The sequence below is a fragment of the Hesperophylax consimilis genome, chromosome 1 (genome assembly GCF_061612785.1).
Source record: "Hesperophylax consimilis isolate HC1 chromosome 1, BYU_Hcon_1.0, whole genome shotgun sequence".
In the NCBI taxonomy this organism is placed as follows: Eukaryota; Metazoa; Arthropoda; class Insecta; order Trichoptera; family Limnephilidae; genus Hesperophylax; species Hesperophylax consimilis.
Window position 1 is genome coordinate 15,965,851 of NC_142836.1, and position 21,290 is coordinate 15,987,140.

The 21,290-nt window shown below is 30.1% G+C and overlaps 1 protein-coding gene across 3 annotated transcripts in view; it reads right to left on the reverse strand.

Moving 5' to 3' along the window:
* The window catches only part of LOC149426357 (QRFP-like peptide receptor), a 240,428-nt gene that overhangs the window by 215,621 nt on the left and 3,517 nt on the right, over positions 1–21,290 (reverse strand). For all 3 annotated transcript variants that reach the window (XM_089636533.1, XM_089636543.1, XM_089636551.1), the window contains exon 2: positions 9,944–10,271. In XM_089636533.1, the coding sequence (XP_089492659.1) occupies positions 9,944–10,271 (328 nt within the window). The remainder of the gene's footprint in view (positions 1–9,943; positions 10,272–21,290) is intronic.

Consider the following 21,290-nt stretch of genomic DNA (forward strand, 5'->3'; position numbering starts at 1 on the left):
ACCAAGAAATTTACCGGCGAGGGAAAGGTCTGGACCATAAATTGTTTTAATTTCATTGTGTAGATGTTAAACAGTAATTTTTTTTACAACAAAGCGTTTAAAAACAAAAAATATTAGATCATTGAAGAAGATTGAAAATGTCAAGTGATGTAGGAGGTATTCCCAAAAGTGCATTTTTCTGTAATAATATAACGTATTAAAAAAGTTAAATAAAAATAGCACAATAAACAATATGGTGCCTCTTATACATAGATTTCAATATTCATTTGTATAATATGATATTATAATAACATAATCGATTCAACAACATGTGGTAGATGCATTTACCACTGAACATACGCTGTACCAGCATTCCATCAAACGATCAGTGGTGTATGTACTTACCATCACACATTTTCTTGTAAAATATAATTTATTTTTTTTTAAATCTAAAACAATATATTTAGTCAAATATAAAAGTTTTTTTTTGGTTCGGTAGTTGTATCTTAAAAAAAAGTGTCCTATAAAGGGATAATATTATGTTGAGTACAACCTTCAAAAGTTATCAAAAAATATTTTAATTAATTTTTGTGTTCCATATCCAACTCGGCAATACGGAACGGAATCATCTCGGGGTCTGTCTGTAACAGGTGTTTTTTTTTTCAATGTTTTTCCATTAATTTATTTGACGTAAGCAAATTAAATTTGTCACAATAACTTTAGTAAATAAGCTCGGTAAGTATTGGCACACTCAAGATAAGTCACCAAACAGAAAAATAATTTAAAAAATACATCGATAACTCGGGACATGACAACACTAGTGGACTAGTGTATCGATATAATTATTGAGAATGTCACATCACTTCGTTGACTGTATACGTTTTCAACAAAACCCTCTCCGCCCCCCCTTACCCCCGAATACTGAGAGAAAGGGACACATGCACCTCAGCCTGATAATACCTAAATAAAATTGTCAAAATCGAGGTTTTGTAGTCCTCATTTTTCTACTCCAAAACTGAACCGATTTCCAAGATTTTTTTACCAAATGTATTGGAAGAAAACATTGTATGTCTGTACTTTTTGCTTTTTTAAAAAATACATCGTCTTATTTGTATACTGAACGTTTGTTGATGGCGTTAAAAAAGGCAATTTTAACAATTTTTGAAGGGTTATAACTCCTATAAAAAGTAACTTATCAAAAAAATCAAAACGTACGACATGCTTGAGGTCAATATTCATATTATGTAAAAAAAATATTTTCTCTAGTGTCAAAATCCAGAGAGGGAAATGAGGAATACGTTTGTGTGGAAAAAACACCACCCGGTTTCCTCTTAAATACAACTCAGTAGTTTGGTCTCCTTCTTACAAAATTCACATTAATAACAAAGAGCAAGGCTGCCCAACTTTTTTAACAGTTGGGCCAAATTGACGATTTTTAATCACTGGCGGGCCACTGAATACCTGACGGTTCCTATTTCCATGGGGGGGGGGGTTGTTAGAGAATTTCGCTGAGAAAAAATTCCGCGCACCCAAAAACATCATATGTGATTCCCCACAACAATTTATCGAATTCCGTGGGGGGGGGGGGGGGTGGCTACAGGATTCTATTTCGGACGCAAAAAATATTATATCATAAACCGGTGTATTTTTGTTTAAAAAGTAAGTTCAACAGGTTAGATTTTTTCGTCGCTGATTCTCGTTCTGAGTAGCCCAAATAGCGATAAATCGCCTTCGTTGGCAACACTGGTGACCGCGCGCAAGCGGCATTGTTTGTTTTACCGCAGGCCCGCGACACTTTTTCAAATTGGCGGATTGACGGGTTTTTTGAAAATGGTTCACGCGGGCCACTTATAATTCGTTCGCGGGCCACATTATGGCCCGCGGGCCTGGGTTTGGCCAGCCTTGACATAGAGCGAATACAAAAAACATTTCTACGTTTTATAAATTTTAAATTAAATATCCCACTAGAAGACTTACGATATCATTTCTAAATAAATAATAAATACTCTGGAAATACACGCATTGGAAGACAGGCGTAAAATAAACGATTAATTTTTTTTATTCAAGATTCTAAACTCTAAATTCGACTGTTGCAAACTTCTGCAACTCATAAACCTACGAATACCTACAATAACCACACGACAAAATACACTATTCCACTGTTACACACATAAGCGCAATTACATTGCAAACTCCCCAATACAACGGTTTCACACTATGGGAAACCAATAATTAGGTGATTTCGATATATTTAATATTAACTTTGCGAATTTTGTGGATCACGCAAAAGACTTATTTCAACACTTATCCTAAATGGAAGTTGTATTTTTGTAAACCAGTTGAATCGCTGTACTTTTTAATTTATGTTCTTGTTCTTTTTATTTTTGTTTCTCGCATATATTATTTTTTAATGTAATTTTATTTATATTATTTCTTTCTCATGTTTCAAGATTTTCTGTCATCAAAATTGTACCACCTACATGGAAAAGCCCTCTGGGCGTTAAATAAATAAAAAAATAAAATTAACTTTAATTTCCCATAATTTAATACCACTGGTGTAGGCTGCAAGTAATGACTTTATGTTTTCGTAATATTGTGATGCCTTTAAAATTAATATTTCTGCAAAAACTCTGTGTTTATATATGTAGAACTTACTTGAATATAAATATATTTAGGCATTTAATTAGGATTCAAACATTTCTTATTTTGTCTTCAGTTGCAGTAAATGTACCTGGCCACTGGGCAAACAAGTTTTTAAAACCGCGACGTCACGGTTGACGTTTAATTTTTAATTGTATCTCGAAATAAATAATTAATAAAAATTGATGGTCATTAAGGGCTGCATATAAATTGTTATTTAAGAAAAAAACCAAGATAAAATACGCCTTTAAGTAAAAATCACTTTATTTTGTGGTAAATTTATTCTTAATATTTCGGAAGAAATTAAATTTCAGAACAAAGCTGGAATATCCAATTGGTAAAAATATCTCAATCGTGGCCAGACACGAGATGTTAAGTTTGAAATTTATTTTCATGTGGCCAGGTTCCACGTACTACGTGGTCACGTAAGTTCCTACCTGTATAGTAAATAAAATAATGTAAATCTTGTTTATTATCTCTTTGTATCCTCTTCCAGAAAATGTCTACTGGGCGTAGAGAATTTTTTTATTACCAACGAAAGTGTATTGATTTTTGGAAGAATTTTAAAATCGAGTCACTTCATTAGAGAGTTTTATTACATGCAAAGCTTATTAAGTTTCACGCTTATGAGCTCTTACACTGCTGTAGAAAAATAGGACTAAAGTGGATAAAATATCTATGCTTGTCAAAAATCTATTTTTTTTATCACCGAGAGAGAGGCCACTTGATGTAAAAGTTAGAGGTACTATCCACGCTAAATCGTTTGACGGTGAAATTTTTATTCGTTTTTTGGAATCGAAAGTAGGGTTTTCGTAGTTTTTTCATTCTATTCTAAAATGAAATCAGCGGCCAACTTCGATATAAAATCCCGACGGTAAAGTTTCCATTGGATTTACTAAATTAAAAATTTGCGCCTGTCTATTGTTGAATGTATTACGTCTGGTTATAAATTTATTACGTTTTATCGCAAACTGTGATTTTGGCTGCTATTATTGCCTAGCCACACGTACATGTGCAGTAGTGGGCAACCGCCTAAGGGATTTGAAAGGTTACCGATAAAAAATTGAGTTGTTACGTCACGTTGATCTGGGCAATTAGGATTCTAGTGACGTCATCTTTAAAAAAATACTCTACCCATATTTGCGTTGTATTTTGTAGGCGTACTTGAATAATGGACAATGGTACTAATAACCTTTGAATTTATAAACATGTTCTTGGAATAAAAAATCTTTTAATAAAAAAATGAATATTTTGAAACTAGATTGGTAGGATCAAAAAATATAATTCTGATTATTTCCTGGATACATAGAAGAGTGAAATGCGTTAAGGAAATACAATTTATATAAATGAAAAGAGGCAGAACAAAAGCTTTTAAATCTACGGTGAACAATGAAAAAAGGGTATAGTAATATTATACTCTTTTTTATGGTTTATATTACTGAATTTTCTGATTTTTTACATTTTGAGAACACCATTTTTTTCTCCCGAAAACATGAAATGTAATTTAGAAATCATTTTTAATTAAAACGCATATTTAAATTTCTAGTTGAAATTGACTAGAATTATTTTGTAGAGTTATAACATGTTGGATAAAACTTCTTCATAGTACTTACTACAAAAAAGAAATATGTTGAAATCCAGAGCGATTTTACACAGTTAAATAACACTATTATAATAATTGTAAAAGTAATTATTGTGTTTTCAATTCAATTCAGTTTATTAATTTTTAAAACAACACAAATTTTTAATTTCAATGTGTTTTTAAAATACATTTGTTAATAAAAATCATAAGATAAATATAAACAGAGAGAATGTCAACTATACTTGTAATAATAGAGCTTGTTTTTTAAAGGCAGCTGGCTGCTTTGATGCTAAAACTGTCGATATCCGAATCGATTCTTTTCCATATCAAGATTAATCTCCCCACTGGCATGGCCATCGGAAAGTTAGTCCTGTAGGCTAGAGATATAACAGTATATGCTGGCGGTGACGGAGATGACCATCGTGAACATAGAAATTAATGCTCTCCATTCATGGATCAGGCTGACGAAATGTTTAGCAATGTGTACATCCCCTATAACCAGTAAATAGTTCATTCCGAGCATACCCAAAATAAAGTTGTTAGGATAGAGCCACGGGTAGTAGCCATACTTCCTAGTGTAGAGAAATCTCAGAAATTTCTTCTGAACTCTCTTCAACATGAATGAATTCATTTCCTGGTGTGGACTCCAAATTATCGACCCACTTTCAAGTCTACTCCTTACCAAGGAATTAAATAAAACTATGATAACCCGGGTATCTTTAAAATTCCTTGGAGTGCGTAGAACAAAGCTCAACATTCTCAATGAGGTGATACAAGCCATCTCAATATAGGCATGAAATTTCAGCCCACTATCAAACATGATTCCTCGGTTCTTCATGGTGGTTGTTTTCCTATCCTATGTGTCAAAGGTTGGCGCAGGTGAGATGTAAACAGAAAATACAAAAGTTACACATTATTATATGTAATTTTGAGCCATAAGTCCTCGTTGACAAGTTCTATAGCAGGTAAGTGCTCTGCTTTAATAAGGCCATTCTCGTTCTTCACGGCTAATAACTCGGCCTTTGTCCTAAGGGATGTAATATTAGTATCTCAAAACTTAAATATCATCCCCTCTTAGCTATCACGTATATAAATTTTTAATTTATTAATGATTAGAAGTTGCCTTGTATTTCGTGGTATCTTACAATTATGATAATTTTCATGAAATTCGTCAATTTTATTGCAAAAATATATTTTGTTGTTTCGGTGAAATCAACAAATCACAAGAAAAATATTGAATATCACGTAACCATTAATAAAATACGACATTTCAAAAGCAATTAAAAAACTTTGTTACGAAAATAGCATATTAGGTATTTAAAATATTTTATTGGCTGCATTAAAGGGGTTGCCATCTAATCAATACTTGAAGCTCTTCACATAGTGCTTTTAATATAAAGAGTATTTTTTTAATATTTTAAGTCTTTACAATTGCTTCCTTGGCAACATGACATTCAGGGGCATATCGTGATTTTCTCCCGTTACTCTTAAGGACACATTACTTTAATTCTAAATTCTATCCACCCAATAATTTAGTTTTTCAAAAACAGAAAAAAATCGCTTAACAGCATTAAAATACCCTTGAATAACCTTTGTCCTCTGTAAGTAAAGTCTCGAAAATATGTGAAAATAAGAACTTTATGCTCCTGAAAACTATTTTTCATTTTTTGATGTCTGTCAGTTTAAGAAATTCTTTATAAATTCACAAGGTTTTTTTTTAAATTTTATTTTTACCAAACATCGCGGATACGTTAAAGTTGCAGAAATTCAAAAGTATATATTTAGGTGTTACTTGTAAAATGTAGATGCTATGATAGTAAAAAAAGCTTTTTTTGACAAAGTTTGCTCTTGAAGCAAATATCACCATCAAATATGGCCATCAACATTAAATGGCAAATAAAAATATATTTGTAGTCCAGCCATGAACTTATTCTAAATTAAATAGTTTTATAAAAAAATATGTGTTAGCTGAATAATGCTAAAATTGCGAAAAAGGTGAGTACATAAATTTTACAAAAAAGTTCAAATGAAAAAAAAGTCAAAAGTTTTTCTTAGTTAAGTCATTTTTCAATCTAAATCCTCCGTACAATATAACGAACGTTTTTCTTAATTGCATATATTTACATAAAATTACTACTAATAACTTGGGTACGAAAGCTAATTCAGAGATTATTTAAGAAGCTGAGAAAAAATCTTTCAACTTATAAAACAGAAAAATTAGCGATATTAAAATACTAAAATGCAAAGAAAAGTAATTAATTTTTAAATAGAACTTTTAATACACGAATGATTAAATAAGTTTCTTTGTTAGTCTTTGTCTAGACATTTTAAAGATGACTTGTTTGATTTCTTTATACTTCCATAACCATCGGCATTGATAGGAAAAATGCTCACAGAAGTAATATGCCGTGACAAACAGTAGAAGAGTGTTTCTTTTACTTTTCCTGCAAATTGACAGAAACTTTGAGTCGGACATAATAGTAATGTTTGAGAGGGCTCTATTCCATTCTTCAAATCCTATTTACCCAAATTATGATTGATGTACGAGTATTTCACCGATTTCAAAGAATCCAGTATTGAAATATAAAATATAAAATATTTCAGATTCATGCAAACTTTAAGAATAGATTCGGGTTTGTTAAATAAAGTAGATAAATTTTGCTACTCAACCTCTCAAAATTCTTCCTAAACTTGGGTTGATTTAGAATATCGAGTCGACACAAAAGGGAATCAAACAATTTTTTTCCAAAAATATCTTTCCAATTCACCATCGGACTTTCGTTTGATCCCCAAATATTCCAAGGTTCCGTTGAAGTTCGTTCAGATATTCTAATATAATATTACGTGTTTATCGTCAAGTAGTCATCCAATTATACTTTTTGATACTTGAGTACCTGAAAATTCCTAGCACTTAATATTCGGTAAATGTGAGAAATTTTTTTATGTCATTAGTAAGTTTTTAAAGCTGATTTTTAACAAGCAATAACTTTGGAATTATTAATTTTCAAAAAATATATCTTAATTTTCCACATGAAAGTCACGAATCATAATTTTTTGTTTACTCATAATAAAAATTACTTAAAAGTTTTTTAATTTGTTTCATTATATCATTATAATGGAATTCCCCACACTAAATTAAAATGAAAATGTTTCTGAAGCCAAAAACCTAATAATCAGAAAGTTTGGCAAAACTGTATGCTTAAATATCATTAATATATTTTGAAATTATGGTTGATTTTTAACACGCAATATAACTTTGGAATAATTAATTAAAAACGAATTTTCGGAATTGAAATTATCATCAAGAACATAGTTAAATTTATATTTTATGTTAGGTTAAGTTAACCGAACCAAAATTTACATAAAAAAAACTCACATATGTGAAGATAAAAGGTCGCGACAAGTCGAAAATATGTTCAATTTATTGAACCATAAGACCAAGATAGTTTTTTTTTATAAGTACCTACCTAATATTATACGGCAGTTCCTGATTTAAATTTAAGCAATTTGTTGGTGGTTGGCACAGGTGAAAAGATTTTTTAAATAAAATTTTTCTTTTACTAAGCACTTTTGCATATTCAAAAAAACTGCACTAAAATAATTACAATGCTTTCATGTTCAGACTTCTTATGTTTTTCCGAATGCTCGTAGTTTTTAAGATTTTTGTGTGGAAGTCAAATAAACAAAACGGTCCAGGGCATTAAAATTTGAATGGTTTGTTCTAAAAGTACGTCGAAGTTACCCAGGAAAATAAAATCCTTTCCCAATTGTCCAAGGTGAACACAATACAACGTGCTTCCTCCATAATACCAGTAAATGGAGTGTTACGACTTTTCCTATGAGATGCATTACATGAACGAAAAAAAATTTATAAGTTTTTAGGTACACTTCGTGTGATGATTGCTCGTTTGAGATGCTGAGCTCAATCACTAAGTACATTTATAGCCGAATGGCAGTCAAATAATATGCTCTTGCTGGTAAAATTTAAACTGTTATTATTTACGTTGTGGCACAAGTTACTATCAAGAATGTAATGATTAAAAAGACGATATACATGCCCATTTATACGGCGGCATAATTGTGACATCTCATTCAAACATGAATTTTTCTGTTATAACCTTAGGCACACGTTCATCACACTTTGGATCTAATTTAAACAAGTAAAAAATAAATATGAATAAAATAATTCTCATAAAAAATACGGTATGGTTCGAATGCATGTACCTGTGATAAAGTTTGAACTGCTTTTGTTTAAAATATTAAAAATAATATTTTTTGTATGTTTTTTTATTTAGTTATAAAAAAATACATTTTTTTATCTGATATAAACCATTTATTTTTCGGAATAACTTTATTAAGTATTTAATAACTTATTTCTATGACATTAAGGACAATTGACCATACCTACATCTAAAAATTATTCTTCATAGTATTTAGGCATAACCCATTTTAAGATTTGAAAGTAGTCGGAAAAATTAAATAGGGGTATTTTTTTTAAACATTGTTTTAAACCGATTAAAAACATTTTAATTCTTTTATTATGCTTCAGTTTTATTCCTTACTCTTTCATTTACTTAGTAGTAAGTTTAGTGAGTAAATTTATAATTTATTATCAAACGGACGTGAGGTTTTCGTAGTAACACGTATTTAAAAAAACGTTTTTATCTCAATTTGTGATAGAACAGACCTGTGGATTTTATCAAAGGTGCATTAAAAAACACTATATTTTACAATTACCTCCATCGTGACACAATTATAGCCTTCGGTACTAACTTGGAAACTGAAAGTTAAAAAAACGAAAAATGTTTTCCAAAAACACATTATTTTCCGGCTCTTTCAGTGCTGGAGACAAAAAAGCTACACACCTGTCGTAAAGAACATTTACTAAAACATTACTTGTATAAATAAATGTCATACTATGCTAAGCGTTGTACTGTAATAAAATTTAGAAAATACTAATATTAATAAACTTTCTTTCAACCTAAGAATGTAGGTAATACTTACTCATATTCGAGTATATTCACGAAAAATATATTTAATTTCAATGTTGACTCATGACACTACAACCACGTTCTAATGGTTTGAATATTCAAAACATATTGAATATGATTTAATTAGTATAACAATTTGTATGCAGATTTAATTTGCTCCATTCATCTCAAAAGTAAGCCTCCAGTGGTTTGATGAATCCCATTTTGTCAGTTCATTGAATGGTAATTATTGATTATCGGTTGGGTCTAATATGGATGAACTAATTATGTTATAATACCTCCTTATGTAATTATGCTTATAATTATAAATAAAATATGGAGTTGATGTGCTTTCTTTTTCTTCTTCTTTTTAATATATTTTTTTAGTTTTACCTTAAGGTGCCTGCTATGCCCCGGGTTCCCCTAACTCTATGTTCTCAAGCGATTATCGTAATATTTTCCTAGAATCACATGAGTGCGCATTGGTGTCATGTGGAACTTTAACGTTTTCCAAACAACATGTAGCATTTTACAATATACAGGGTGTCCAGGGGTAAATTAGAGGATACATGATGGTAAAAGTAAAAAAGAAAAATAATTTTTTTCGAAATTCCAACTTTTTGTGTCAGTCTCGTACTACTAAATAAATGGATCTATTGGAAATATGAAAAATGTAATGGCAAACCGTAGACGTACTAATAAATAAATGGTTTTATAGAAAATATATTTCAAAATGGAGGTTTGCAGGTGCAGGGTGATAAAAGGTACTTACTTTCTCATGTAGTGGTATTTGATGACAACAATGATGACAAGAGAATTGGCGGTAACGGAGAGAAGGAAGACTGGAATGTACAGGGTGATGAGCAATGTGTCTCTTTGGAAGAATGTGTTCATCAGATCCACCGTCATCCTCACCGTCAGATCATGGTTCTCCACCACCATGTTGCTGTCGTTAAAGAAACCACTCGAATTATCACTCATTTCTGTTTTTGGTAACAAGTCGTACTCTTTATTAGCATTCACTGTAGTTTGAAATGTTGTATTTGCCGAAACGAACATATTTTTATCACTTATATTCTTGAAGAACGACATGAACATCACTTTAAAAAAACGTCATAAAACCACAACAAATTAATTTATGGACTAATTATTAAGACATTTTATGAATTTTAGACGAAGTCAGAATTTGAAAATAAATTTACTCTGTTTTGGATATTCATAACGCCAACAAACCTTTGTATTTACGAAGTTTTAATTACAAACTCAGAAACTTACCGAGAAGCTGATACTTGAAAGCCTTCGTCAATCAAAAATAAGTGAAAGATCGTTAATAAGATAAATTCATAAATTAGGGTTAACGAAAATCATTTTCTTAACTAATCTCTGGCATTGGAAAAGGTATGATTTTAGAAACATGAAAAAATAATATTTTCTCCATATAAAATAATATTTTCTTTTATAGCTTTTATGTATTCTTTTCTGACGCCGTAAATCTATCTTTTGAGTAAACGGCATTTATCAGTTTGTCGGTAAAAATCACGGAACCGCATAATATGTAATGATTTTTTTTTAGATTAGTATTAGCACTTTTGAGATACGAGGAAGCAGAATTTGGAGTCATTCGAGAGAAACCTCTCGGTATTGATGAAAAATATCGAAAACATCTTAAACATTAGAAAAAAGCCAATGTATTGGAGCATTGTTTTTTTTTTAATATTGACTTCACACAGGAGGCCCGAGGAAAATAATTTGGCTTAGGGCCTATGTCATCTTTGAGGATGCTGTGTGGAGAGTCTTTTTGAAGAGAGGAAAGAGTAAACATGGGTCTTGAAGTCATGTTGTAGGAGGGAGGAACCACAGAGGCCGGCAAATAATTCCACAGCCGAGCAGCTAATTCCAAAATGAGTCGTAAAATTAACCCGTTCTCATGTGACAAATGTCAACCGTTTATATATGTTAGGTGCGCGTTTGGCGTGTTTCCTGATTACACGGCACCTGTGCCGAAGGGATCAAAAAAAGCGAATGAGTTGTAAACTTGTTGTTGATTGAATATCTACAGTAAAAAATAAATCGGGTGAAAACAATTGGCGCAAATTGGTACTGGTATATTTTTAACTAACTAAAACAAAAGAAGCATGCCTTCTTGTACTTTACGTATGAAATTTTCCAATGATTTTGTAAAAATAATTTGAGTAAAATACAGAAAATTTCGGGATTTCATTTATATCGAGAAAAACACTAGTGTTAAATTAGTTGCCTCTAAACAGGCCGCACAACGCATATGAGCCGTTCCGAACTAGCAAGTAAGTTAATATACACTTGAACCTGGATAGGAAGGCACGAACACACTATTATTGTGGCAAATGATATTATACACTTTATTTTACACTTTGATGGCTTAATAAATTATTTGCCAGATGGGAGCGGCTCACGTGCATTGTGCGACCTGTCTGAAGGCAACGCAACTGCTGTTTGATGCAACTAATAAGAATCTGTGGTGATGTCAGTTTGATGTGATTAAAATTTATGGATTACTTTTTATTGTGATTATTTTTTTAATTTATTAAAAAGTGCTACTATTAAAACATATGGTAAGGTATAGTTAATAATAATTAAGAACATAAATAAAGTACCATATTGTGAGTATCGTAACTATGCTGTCAGTTTTAATCGTACATGAATTGAGATTTTCACGGCCAAAAGTATTAAAGCGATTTTTTTTGGGGTATTATGCCGTGTTGAGCTACCTTCTTCTCTATTCAACGTCTCGGGCAGCATTACTATTTCCAAAACGGTGGCTAAAGAAGGAGGTAGCGAAACGTGGCATAATACCCTCCACACAGCATCCCCAAAAGACATAGGCCCTGAGGGAAATTATTTTCTTCAGGACCTCCTGTGTGGAGTTAATATATTTAAAAAAATACCCTAAAAATGAATCATCATCAGATTTAAGCATTGTTACCAAGAAATAAACAGAACTGAAAACTAAACTCTTAACATCCTCAGGCTATCAAGAATGATCAAATAAACCTTTGTCGATGGATAAACACCACGCAGTGTCCTCAAAGGAAAGAAAATAAATAGAAAAATCATTAGTTCAGCGGAGATAAGTGAGTTCTAAGAGTATAAAATTCGATATTCATTCATTGGAATTTCTAATATTCGTTCAAGCTGTTATTGATTCTGCGGAAATAATGAAAACTCTACAAATAGTTTTAAAAACTTATTACAGTCTAGGTAAAAGGTATATTTTTTTAAATTATGTCGTTACTCTAATAATAATTTTAGTTTATTATTTTCGTTTTTCAGAATTTTATTTATAATAAGTGAACAACTAAGGTTGTTTCCCGAAATTGAAGAATTCATCAAATTTCAAAGTTAAAATAATTCAAGTTCTGTGAAAGTACCATCAAATTCTGATATTATCTCATCATAGGCCGGTTGATTCACAGTACTTGGATAGTAACAAAACTTGAAAAGGGTTTAACCCGTCCTTAGTGTCTAACCAACTATCTGAAAAATATTTATGAAAAGAATCTCAATCTTTAAAAAATACCAAAATGTTGCATTGAAATCTTATAATTAGTAGGTAGATGTTTGTGATAATGTTAAAATGACCACCCTAAGAAGAGTTAATTTACTACTTCAAAGTTTCAATTTTTTTTTAAATTACTAATATTTTGATTAATTTAGTTTGACTGTAATATCTAACGTCCAAATCGACAATAAAGACAAATAAAATTAGCACCAACTGTTTTTATAAAACAAAGCAATAACGTTAAATTTTCCTGGAAAAATAAATTAATATCTTAACAAGATCTAAAACAAGAAGGAAGCTTTTTGAATTTGTAAGCGTGACAAAAACAATCACAGCTCTAGAAAATCTTCTTCAAAGCAAAGAAGATCAGATTATTTCAGAGAATTATGTATTTCAACTATGGAAAGAGTACCTATCCGACAAAGGTTTTGAAGTAGAGGAAAAGTGGAAGTAATAAAAACGATTCCTCCAGATAGTGAAAATTAATTGATTTGATTTTAAAAGAACAGTGACAAGCCTTTTTGATGTAATAATAAATCAAGTTGATTGAATCTATGTTTCCTGAGAACAGGATAAAACTCATAAGCAAGAAGAGTATTATCCTATGAAAACTCCAGGAGAAAATCTGAGAACAAAATATCTTAACGATTACATAATATTAATTTAGTAAATCATTTCTCAGAAAAACATATTCTGTTAAGTTTCAAATAATAATATTTTTTTAATGATAAAAGTATTGTTGACAATACAAGATATTTACTGTCGGCGGCATTTATATTATCACAGAAGATTTTTTTCAATTTGTATGGATGTTTCAGGCTCATTTAAATATAATTTCCGACTTTATGTCCGGGTTAAATCTTCCCCACAGGAAAAACTAAACCCTTCCAGACATTTTTAACATTGTTAAAAATTAAAATAATATTTTAACATTTTTATTATAATTTGTTTCAATTCACAAGAACAAGTTACATATCTGCATAGTAAATAAATATAGTTGAAAACAATATTTCAAGGTTTTGACAGAGAGGTTATAGAGGGGTTAGCACTGAGATATTAAATAGATACCCCCTTTCCCTATGAATCTTCATATACAAGTCGTGGACAAAGTCTTTAAGACCCTTAGAATTTCTAGCCGTTAACTAAACATTTGTTAAAATCAGTTGGTGGCATTGAACGAAACAAAAGCAAATGTATAAAGAGAAACTTCACAAACACAAGATGAGCTTAACAATGGTAGAACATCGAAAGAATACAATAAATACTTTCAGAACAAATAACATCTCTAGGATGAGTATGATAAACATAATCAACAAATTCTAAAAAGCCGGAACGTCGTTTCTAAGCAATCGTCTTTAACAAATTTCAGATATGCGCTGACCAGTTTAACTGAGCGTCTGCGAGTATCGGGCAGACCGACATTTTGTTTTGCACGATTATCTGCAATCATCAATGTACATATACACCATTTATTATTTTATCTGACATTAATAAAGTAAAAACAACGCGAGAGGGGAATGGACCTGCAATGGACCGAGGCGACGTAGGGACGTCCAAAGATGTCTGGTCGAATATTGAATCCCAGACAGGGCTAGGAAAAGAGGATGAATGTTAAGATGATGGTGACGTTTGATGATCGCTGTAACTCCTAGGCAAAATCTATTATCTTGGCATATGGTCTGACATTCGAGGAAGAAACGGATTTACAATGAACCGAGGCCAATGAAGATGCGCAAAAGAGTGACGTTTGAAGATGTTTTTATGTAACTTCTGGGCATGAACTATCTTAGGAGATGGTCTGATATTAGCGTTTTTATATTTAAAAGTAAGACAAAGCACGACGCATAAAATATTGTATTAATTTATTAAAACATATTTTCGAAACAAATCGGGTATAGTTTACGCGAGTAATGTGAATTGTACAACACTATTTGTTTTTAAGACGACACCTTTTTACGACTCAAGATGGGGTTATTAATTAAATTTGGAAAAATTTTTAAGGTCCTGTATTTTTGTAAGAATGTTTTTCCGATGTTGTTAACCAAATAACCAAAAAATACGCCCTGCATTTCTGAAGGTGGATGGAAAAACAAAGAGCTAAACGACTGACAAGGGACTACTTTATAAAAAGGTCGGCATGTATACTTAACAATGTATAGCATCATTGCACGAATCGTGATTCTGCATATATTATAAATTTCAATTTTAGGGTGATGGGTAGGTTTATATTTTAACTGAAAACAAAACACCTGCGTAAATAATAATTTAAATATTTCAATCAAATAAAGCAGGTAAATATTAAAAATAATATATTTCTCTTCTAACACGAAAATTTTAAATAAATGAAATGAAAATACTTGGTTTTAGGTCACTTTATTTTAATTTTATAATATTTAAAAGATTTTAAATATTAAAAACCTTTTCTCTTCATGTACAATTAAATTCCCACCAGAAATTAAACCAGCCTTTTATACCAATAACAACTTAGGAAAAAAAATAATAAACTCTAAAGACAAAGGGGACATTTTAAGCCACTCGGGCATTTATAAACTTAGTTGTAATGATTGTCCAGCCTTCTACGTGTATATTGGACAAACATCACGTAATGTAGAAACTAGAACAAAAGAACACTTCAGATGCTTAATTAGTTCATTTTTTTCAGAGTTTGCGGAACATTTAATTAATAAAGACCAAAATTTTAACCGTGATACAAGAATTAAAGTCCTAGATAAAAATTGAATAGGTTTAAGGCTAAACAATTTAAAAGCTTTGGAAATAAAAAAAATCTGCAAATTCAAAGGTTGTATTTTTAAATAACCAATTAATTTTAACTGTCAGCCCAATTCTTAGTATGTTCCCGATTACTTCACTTATACAAAGTTTCCCTCCCCCACCTCTCTACCACACTGACGCACTGTCCCACTCTAGTATACTGTCTCTTTCCTTTTTTTGATAATTTTGATATATAAATGTGTGTACTGCTGTATTTAATAGCATATTTTTTATTGTCCTGATGATGGTACGGAGGGACTGAAACCGGTAGACAGTAAAATTATTCAATAAAGTGACCTAAAACCAAGTATTTTCATTATTTTATTTAAAATTTAAAGTCACAATGTGTTTGCTTCTATTGAAAAAAAAACGAAAATTTTAATCAACCTTTTTTGTATTTTCTTGTAAGCACATGATGGTACAATAATAATTTGTTCCAAAATGTTGCTGTCTACAGATAAGTACATACTAAAATACTTAATGTATCTACATAGGTATCTGACGTAATTAAAATGTATAATATGTACCATGTCAATTTTTATGTACAATTTTCGCCAAATTTAAATGAAAGCAGTAACATTTAGCAGCTAATTATTATGGTATTTTAAATAAATTTATCAGAAATATGAAAGGCTGATTAAAAAAATTAATATCTACGTCTTTATACTGAAAGGTTCTCAAACATTTATACCATAATTCAATTTACAAACAAAAAGTTCATTCGTAAACAAGTTCTGTGGTGTAATTGTTATTATCACGCGTGACAGCTGTTTCGCCTACTTCAAGCATTATTGAAGTACGATGAAGCCACTTAAAGACAATATATTTAAATTATTTTCGAATACATAGGTACATAAAATGAAAATCAAATTGCTAATATTTTTACTACCCATTCCCTTATTGATATCCGAGTAAATTATGGGAAATTATTAATGGTTGTTAATTACCCTTTTAAGTTTTCCCGCTAATTGCACTATTTAATTTTGAAGTCACGTCTTTTCGATTGAATAATTTGGATGACACAGGGGTTTCTTTTTCGATGCATAATTATTATACCAACATGAATGTATTCTTGTGTTCTATAATAATTGAACTCTAGTACCTAGTGGAAGCGAATTATATTATTTTGTTCATTCATTAAATTAGTTTTACGATTATTAGATTTTTTTACTAATTTCCAATTGCTCTAAAATATTGAGTTTACAGACTGTTTTCTGTGTTTAAAGAAGTTAGCTTATCATCATTCATGGAGTGATTTTTATCTGGGAGATTTTTAAGAATTAATAAAGAAACATTAACAGTTTTCAGTTAAAATATTTCACTGTAGGTTTATTTATGAAATAATATAAAAACAACATTCATATAAAATTTAGTACAACTTTCATTGAAGTCAATTAATAAAATAAAGACGCAAATGTATGTATTTACTTTAACACTGGAATCGTTAGAACGAACTTATTTCATTATAAACAAGCGAGCTATCTTGAAATGTTTTTTCACTATTTTTATGAACAGATTTTTGATATGATATGTTCACACAAGCAGACGAGAATCGAATGTTCCGAAAAACAACACAAATATGAATTTTCAGTGAACCATAATATTACATTCTTCTTCTTCTTCCTAGCACATAATATTACATAAATAACCATAATATTACATAAATAACAAAAATAATATAAACGAAACACGTTTCTTTCTCTGAGGTTCATTTGAACGTTTAACCTTCAAATATTTGAGTATTGATTCTTCTTAGGTATAAAACAGATCAAAAATGTTCTGATTTATGGTTTTTCTATTAAATTCTATCGAGCAGGAAATATTATCTGTATTGCCCAAATTTTTTAAAATATGTCAAAACAAGACTAACGCAAGTATTTACGGTATTACAACCATTTTCTTGTTATAAATCTGAACGGTTTAACGAAAATGAATCTTTTCACACCGTTACCATCGTAACCAAAATAGACCCTATTATTGTTGTAAATATAAAGCTTTCCATTCTTATATTGATTTAAGAGTACTGGAATGCGTGTGTGTACATTTAGAATAGGGCCATCATTAAACAAGCAATTGTGAAAACAAACAGATTGTTAGAATAATGATTCCTGATATATTTTATGTGTACAATCCAACGTCAAACTCACTCGTACGTGGATAATGCCATAATGAATTAAGTAATATTTGGCTATTGAAGATAAATACTTGAATTTCATTAAAATTCAAACTAAACCAATGACATCTATGATCAATGCAAATAGCCAAAACCGGTAAAAGTCAATACGGAAAGAATAAGAAAAAACACAAATATGTAATGAAGATATTTAATATTTGGATTCAATATCACTGTGATTTGTTCAGGTGTCTAAATAGGGTGATATATGTGTCAATATAGCGTTTGTTCACTAAGCCCAATTAACCTTTGAACGGGCTAATTGACATTTGAAGTAGATCATTTGAACTATGTATTATTGTTCAAAGGGTGCAACTGCCCCGCTTGGTTATCAGAATATATTATAGAAATATATTAAATGGATACATAATATATTTCTATGCAATACGTCGTTAAAGCGCAGGATTTGGCATAAAATTTAATACGGATTCAAAATTAGCCTTTAAGTTTTAAGTTCTGTCTTCATCTGTACCTGACACGTATATGTAGGTATAGAAGAGAAGTATAAATCGTAAGATACAAAATAACTCATTGTTAAACTTAATGATTGTGTTATATGTAACTGTATTACTTTTATGTTAACTTGGAAAATATATATTTAAAAAAATATATATATTTATATATATATCTATATATATATCTATACATATATAAATATATATTTTTTTATATATCTATATATATCTATATATATATCTATACATATATACATATATATTTTTTTAAATATATATTTTCCAAGTTAACATAAAAGTAATACAGTTACATATAACACAATCATTAAGTTTAACAATGAGTTATTTTGTATCTTACGATTTACACTTCTCTTCTATTTGCTTGTGGATGGGATGGGGAGTATACTTTTGGAAAAAAATATCAGTTTAATAATATATTACGTACAGGCATAATTTTGCTTGTAGAATTTAGTAAAAAATTAAAGATTATTTAAAAAGTATATATATAGTTATGATAACTATCGCTAGTGCGTAAGAATAGAAAAAAAGGAATACTAATGATTCTGTAGTGCAGCACTACAAGCCGTTGACCTTGGTTTCTTTGAAGTATCATTACTTCGATTTGTGCACCTACATAAATTGTTAAGAAGATTATTTGTTATGGAATCTAGCTATCTAAGTGAAAGATACTACTATAAGAATGTACAGTTATAACTACTTAAATAAATGAAACAATAGTAAGATGGTACAATTGTAAGAATATATTTCAATGTTTCCGAGTACTTTGAAAGATGTTACACCGTTAAATTGTTCTACGTTATGTTATGATTGTGATGACGTGGTATCAAATTGGACTAAGAATATAATCGAAATCAATCTTATTATAAAAGTTTCTAGTTGTATCAAAAATAACACTAGAAACACTAGGAAATTGATCAACTGACCCTTTAACTCAGTCTAATACAAATAGCAAGCATTCTACATGGTCCAAATTGAATTCCTGCACTGAACGGTGTTCCAAGCCAATAACAAAGTTAATACGTAAGTCTAACATATCCAATTCATTCCAAAAAATTCTTCGATCGTTATCGGAAGTTTAGGTCATTATATCAAAGCGCATAACAGAGATTAACTTCTGAGATAGCGCTTTTGGTGTGTCAGGCACTAAAACACTGAAAATAAAATGATAAAATGAAACAATAAACTATATTTTCAGAAAATGTTTTCTTCCTAAATGTGTTTTTCAGGATCTTTATATCATAATAATATACCAGAAAATATATTTTACGCCTTGAGTCCATACGCTTTTTTATTGAAATTCTTGTGTCGTTGTGTGCTTGCCAGCCGAGGAATTGAACCCATGCTTTGCCAATTCAGCCACTGAAGGTACACCGACTTTCAGGAAAAATAAATCCATCAAAATAATATTTGTTAAGGTAATACATCACGTTGAGTAACATTTAGAATTGGGTCGCTAAAAATAACACGTATTATATATATATAGATACATCGATAATGCTTAGATTCCCGCTTAACAACAGCCACCATTTTGATTTATTCAAGAAAAATATGGCCAAAAAGTATATATTATTTTGCGATGTTCAGGCATAAATATTTAAATGTTTTGCTATCATTTTCTAAAGAACTAATTTACCACATTATACAATGTGTTAAATTGGTTCAAAAACGGGTTCTAAGAAAGGAGATTTTGTACTTCAAAGCAGTTTTTATAAGCCTGGTACTTTTTTTATGGATTACAAAAATGTTTTGATAATTTGAAAAAAAGTAATGATTCACGTTTTACTACTAATAATTATCATTGAAAGATTACACTGAATATTTTTTTCGCGACGACCTCAAATATTTCGCGGAACAGAGACATTTTTATTTTTTTATTAATTTAATTCAACGAAAAATAATGTAGCTTTGTTTATATAAAGCTTATTTAAAACTATTCCTAGTGATTATACATTAAATATAGCTTCTCGGGAAAAAAGAATTTCCATTTACAATTTTATTAATTCATTATTCGTCGGGCGCTTTAATTAATATTGTGAAATTGAACTGCTAACAATTTGCTTTGGCCGTTAAGTGGGTGCTTATAATGAAAAATAAATAAAAAAGGTATTTTTGTCAAAAGAATACAGAAAAATAAAATTCATTTTTCCATATCTATTATTAGGATTAGATTACCGAAACAAATGATGGTGTGTATAACATATTCACTGTTTTTATATATCACATTCCACTAAATCATTTTTATTCAATGAAAGTACTGGAATTTATTCAATGAAAGTACTGGAATTTAACTGTAAATATACCTCTTCATAACCACCCTCAAGTTACTGTCACGTAAAGTGGAATATATGTCCAAAAAATTTATAAAAATGAATTAAAACATTTCAAACCATACGAACATTAAATTTGTAAAACATAGATTTTCCGTTCATAAAAATATTAAATAGTACGCTCGAGGGATTTATAGTGAAGAAATGTTTTTTTAATCCGAATTTTGTGAAACACTTTCTCAAAAAGCTACTTGTATGTAAAAATTCACGTTACTAATTCTATTCATCCATTAAAAATGCAAGGGATTTCAATTTAAATGCTGGACCAGGAAAGTCTATTCAACAAAATACAAACTACAAGAATATGCGACCTTCGTAGCTTAATTATTTGCATATTATTTCGCAAAAATTGGAATGTTGCGAATTCTACTCCCGGCCTACTGCAAATATAAGAACGAAATATTTCAAAAGTAGCTCTCTAGCCGAAGTTATTCATGGTACTAGGTAAAAAATGAAGAAATTAAATACTTGGGAAACATTACCGGTAACAAAATTCAAATTTAACACTAACTTTGAAATTTTAACTAAAAAAATTGCAAAAAAGATCATTTCTCTTAATAAGGATAAGGATAAGGGAAAAATTAGGCCCTTAAACAAGGAAATACTAATGCACAAGTGTAATTTTTTGAGCAATAAAACGCAAGTTAAAAGAATGGAAATAATTCAGAACAAAGGTATGAGGTCTTTATTGTGCTATAACAGATATACCAGGATAAAAAATGCAACGCTAACTCAATATATATACATATATATGATAAATATATAAAAATATAATAAATATAGGCCAACTCAATATATAATAAGTTTGTGGCAAATTTGGTCAATAATAAATA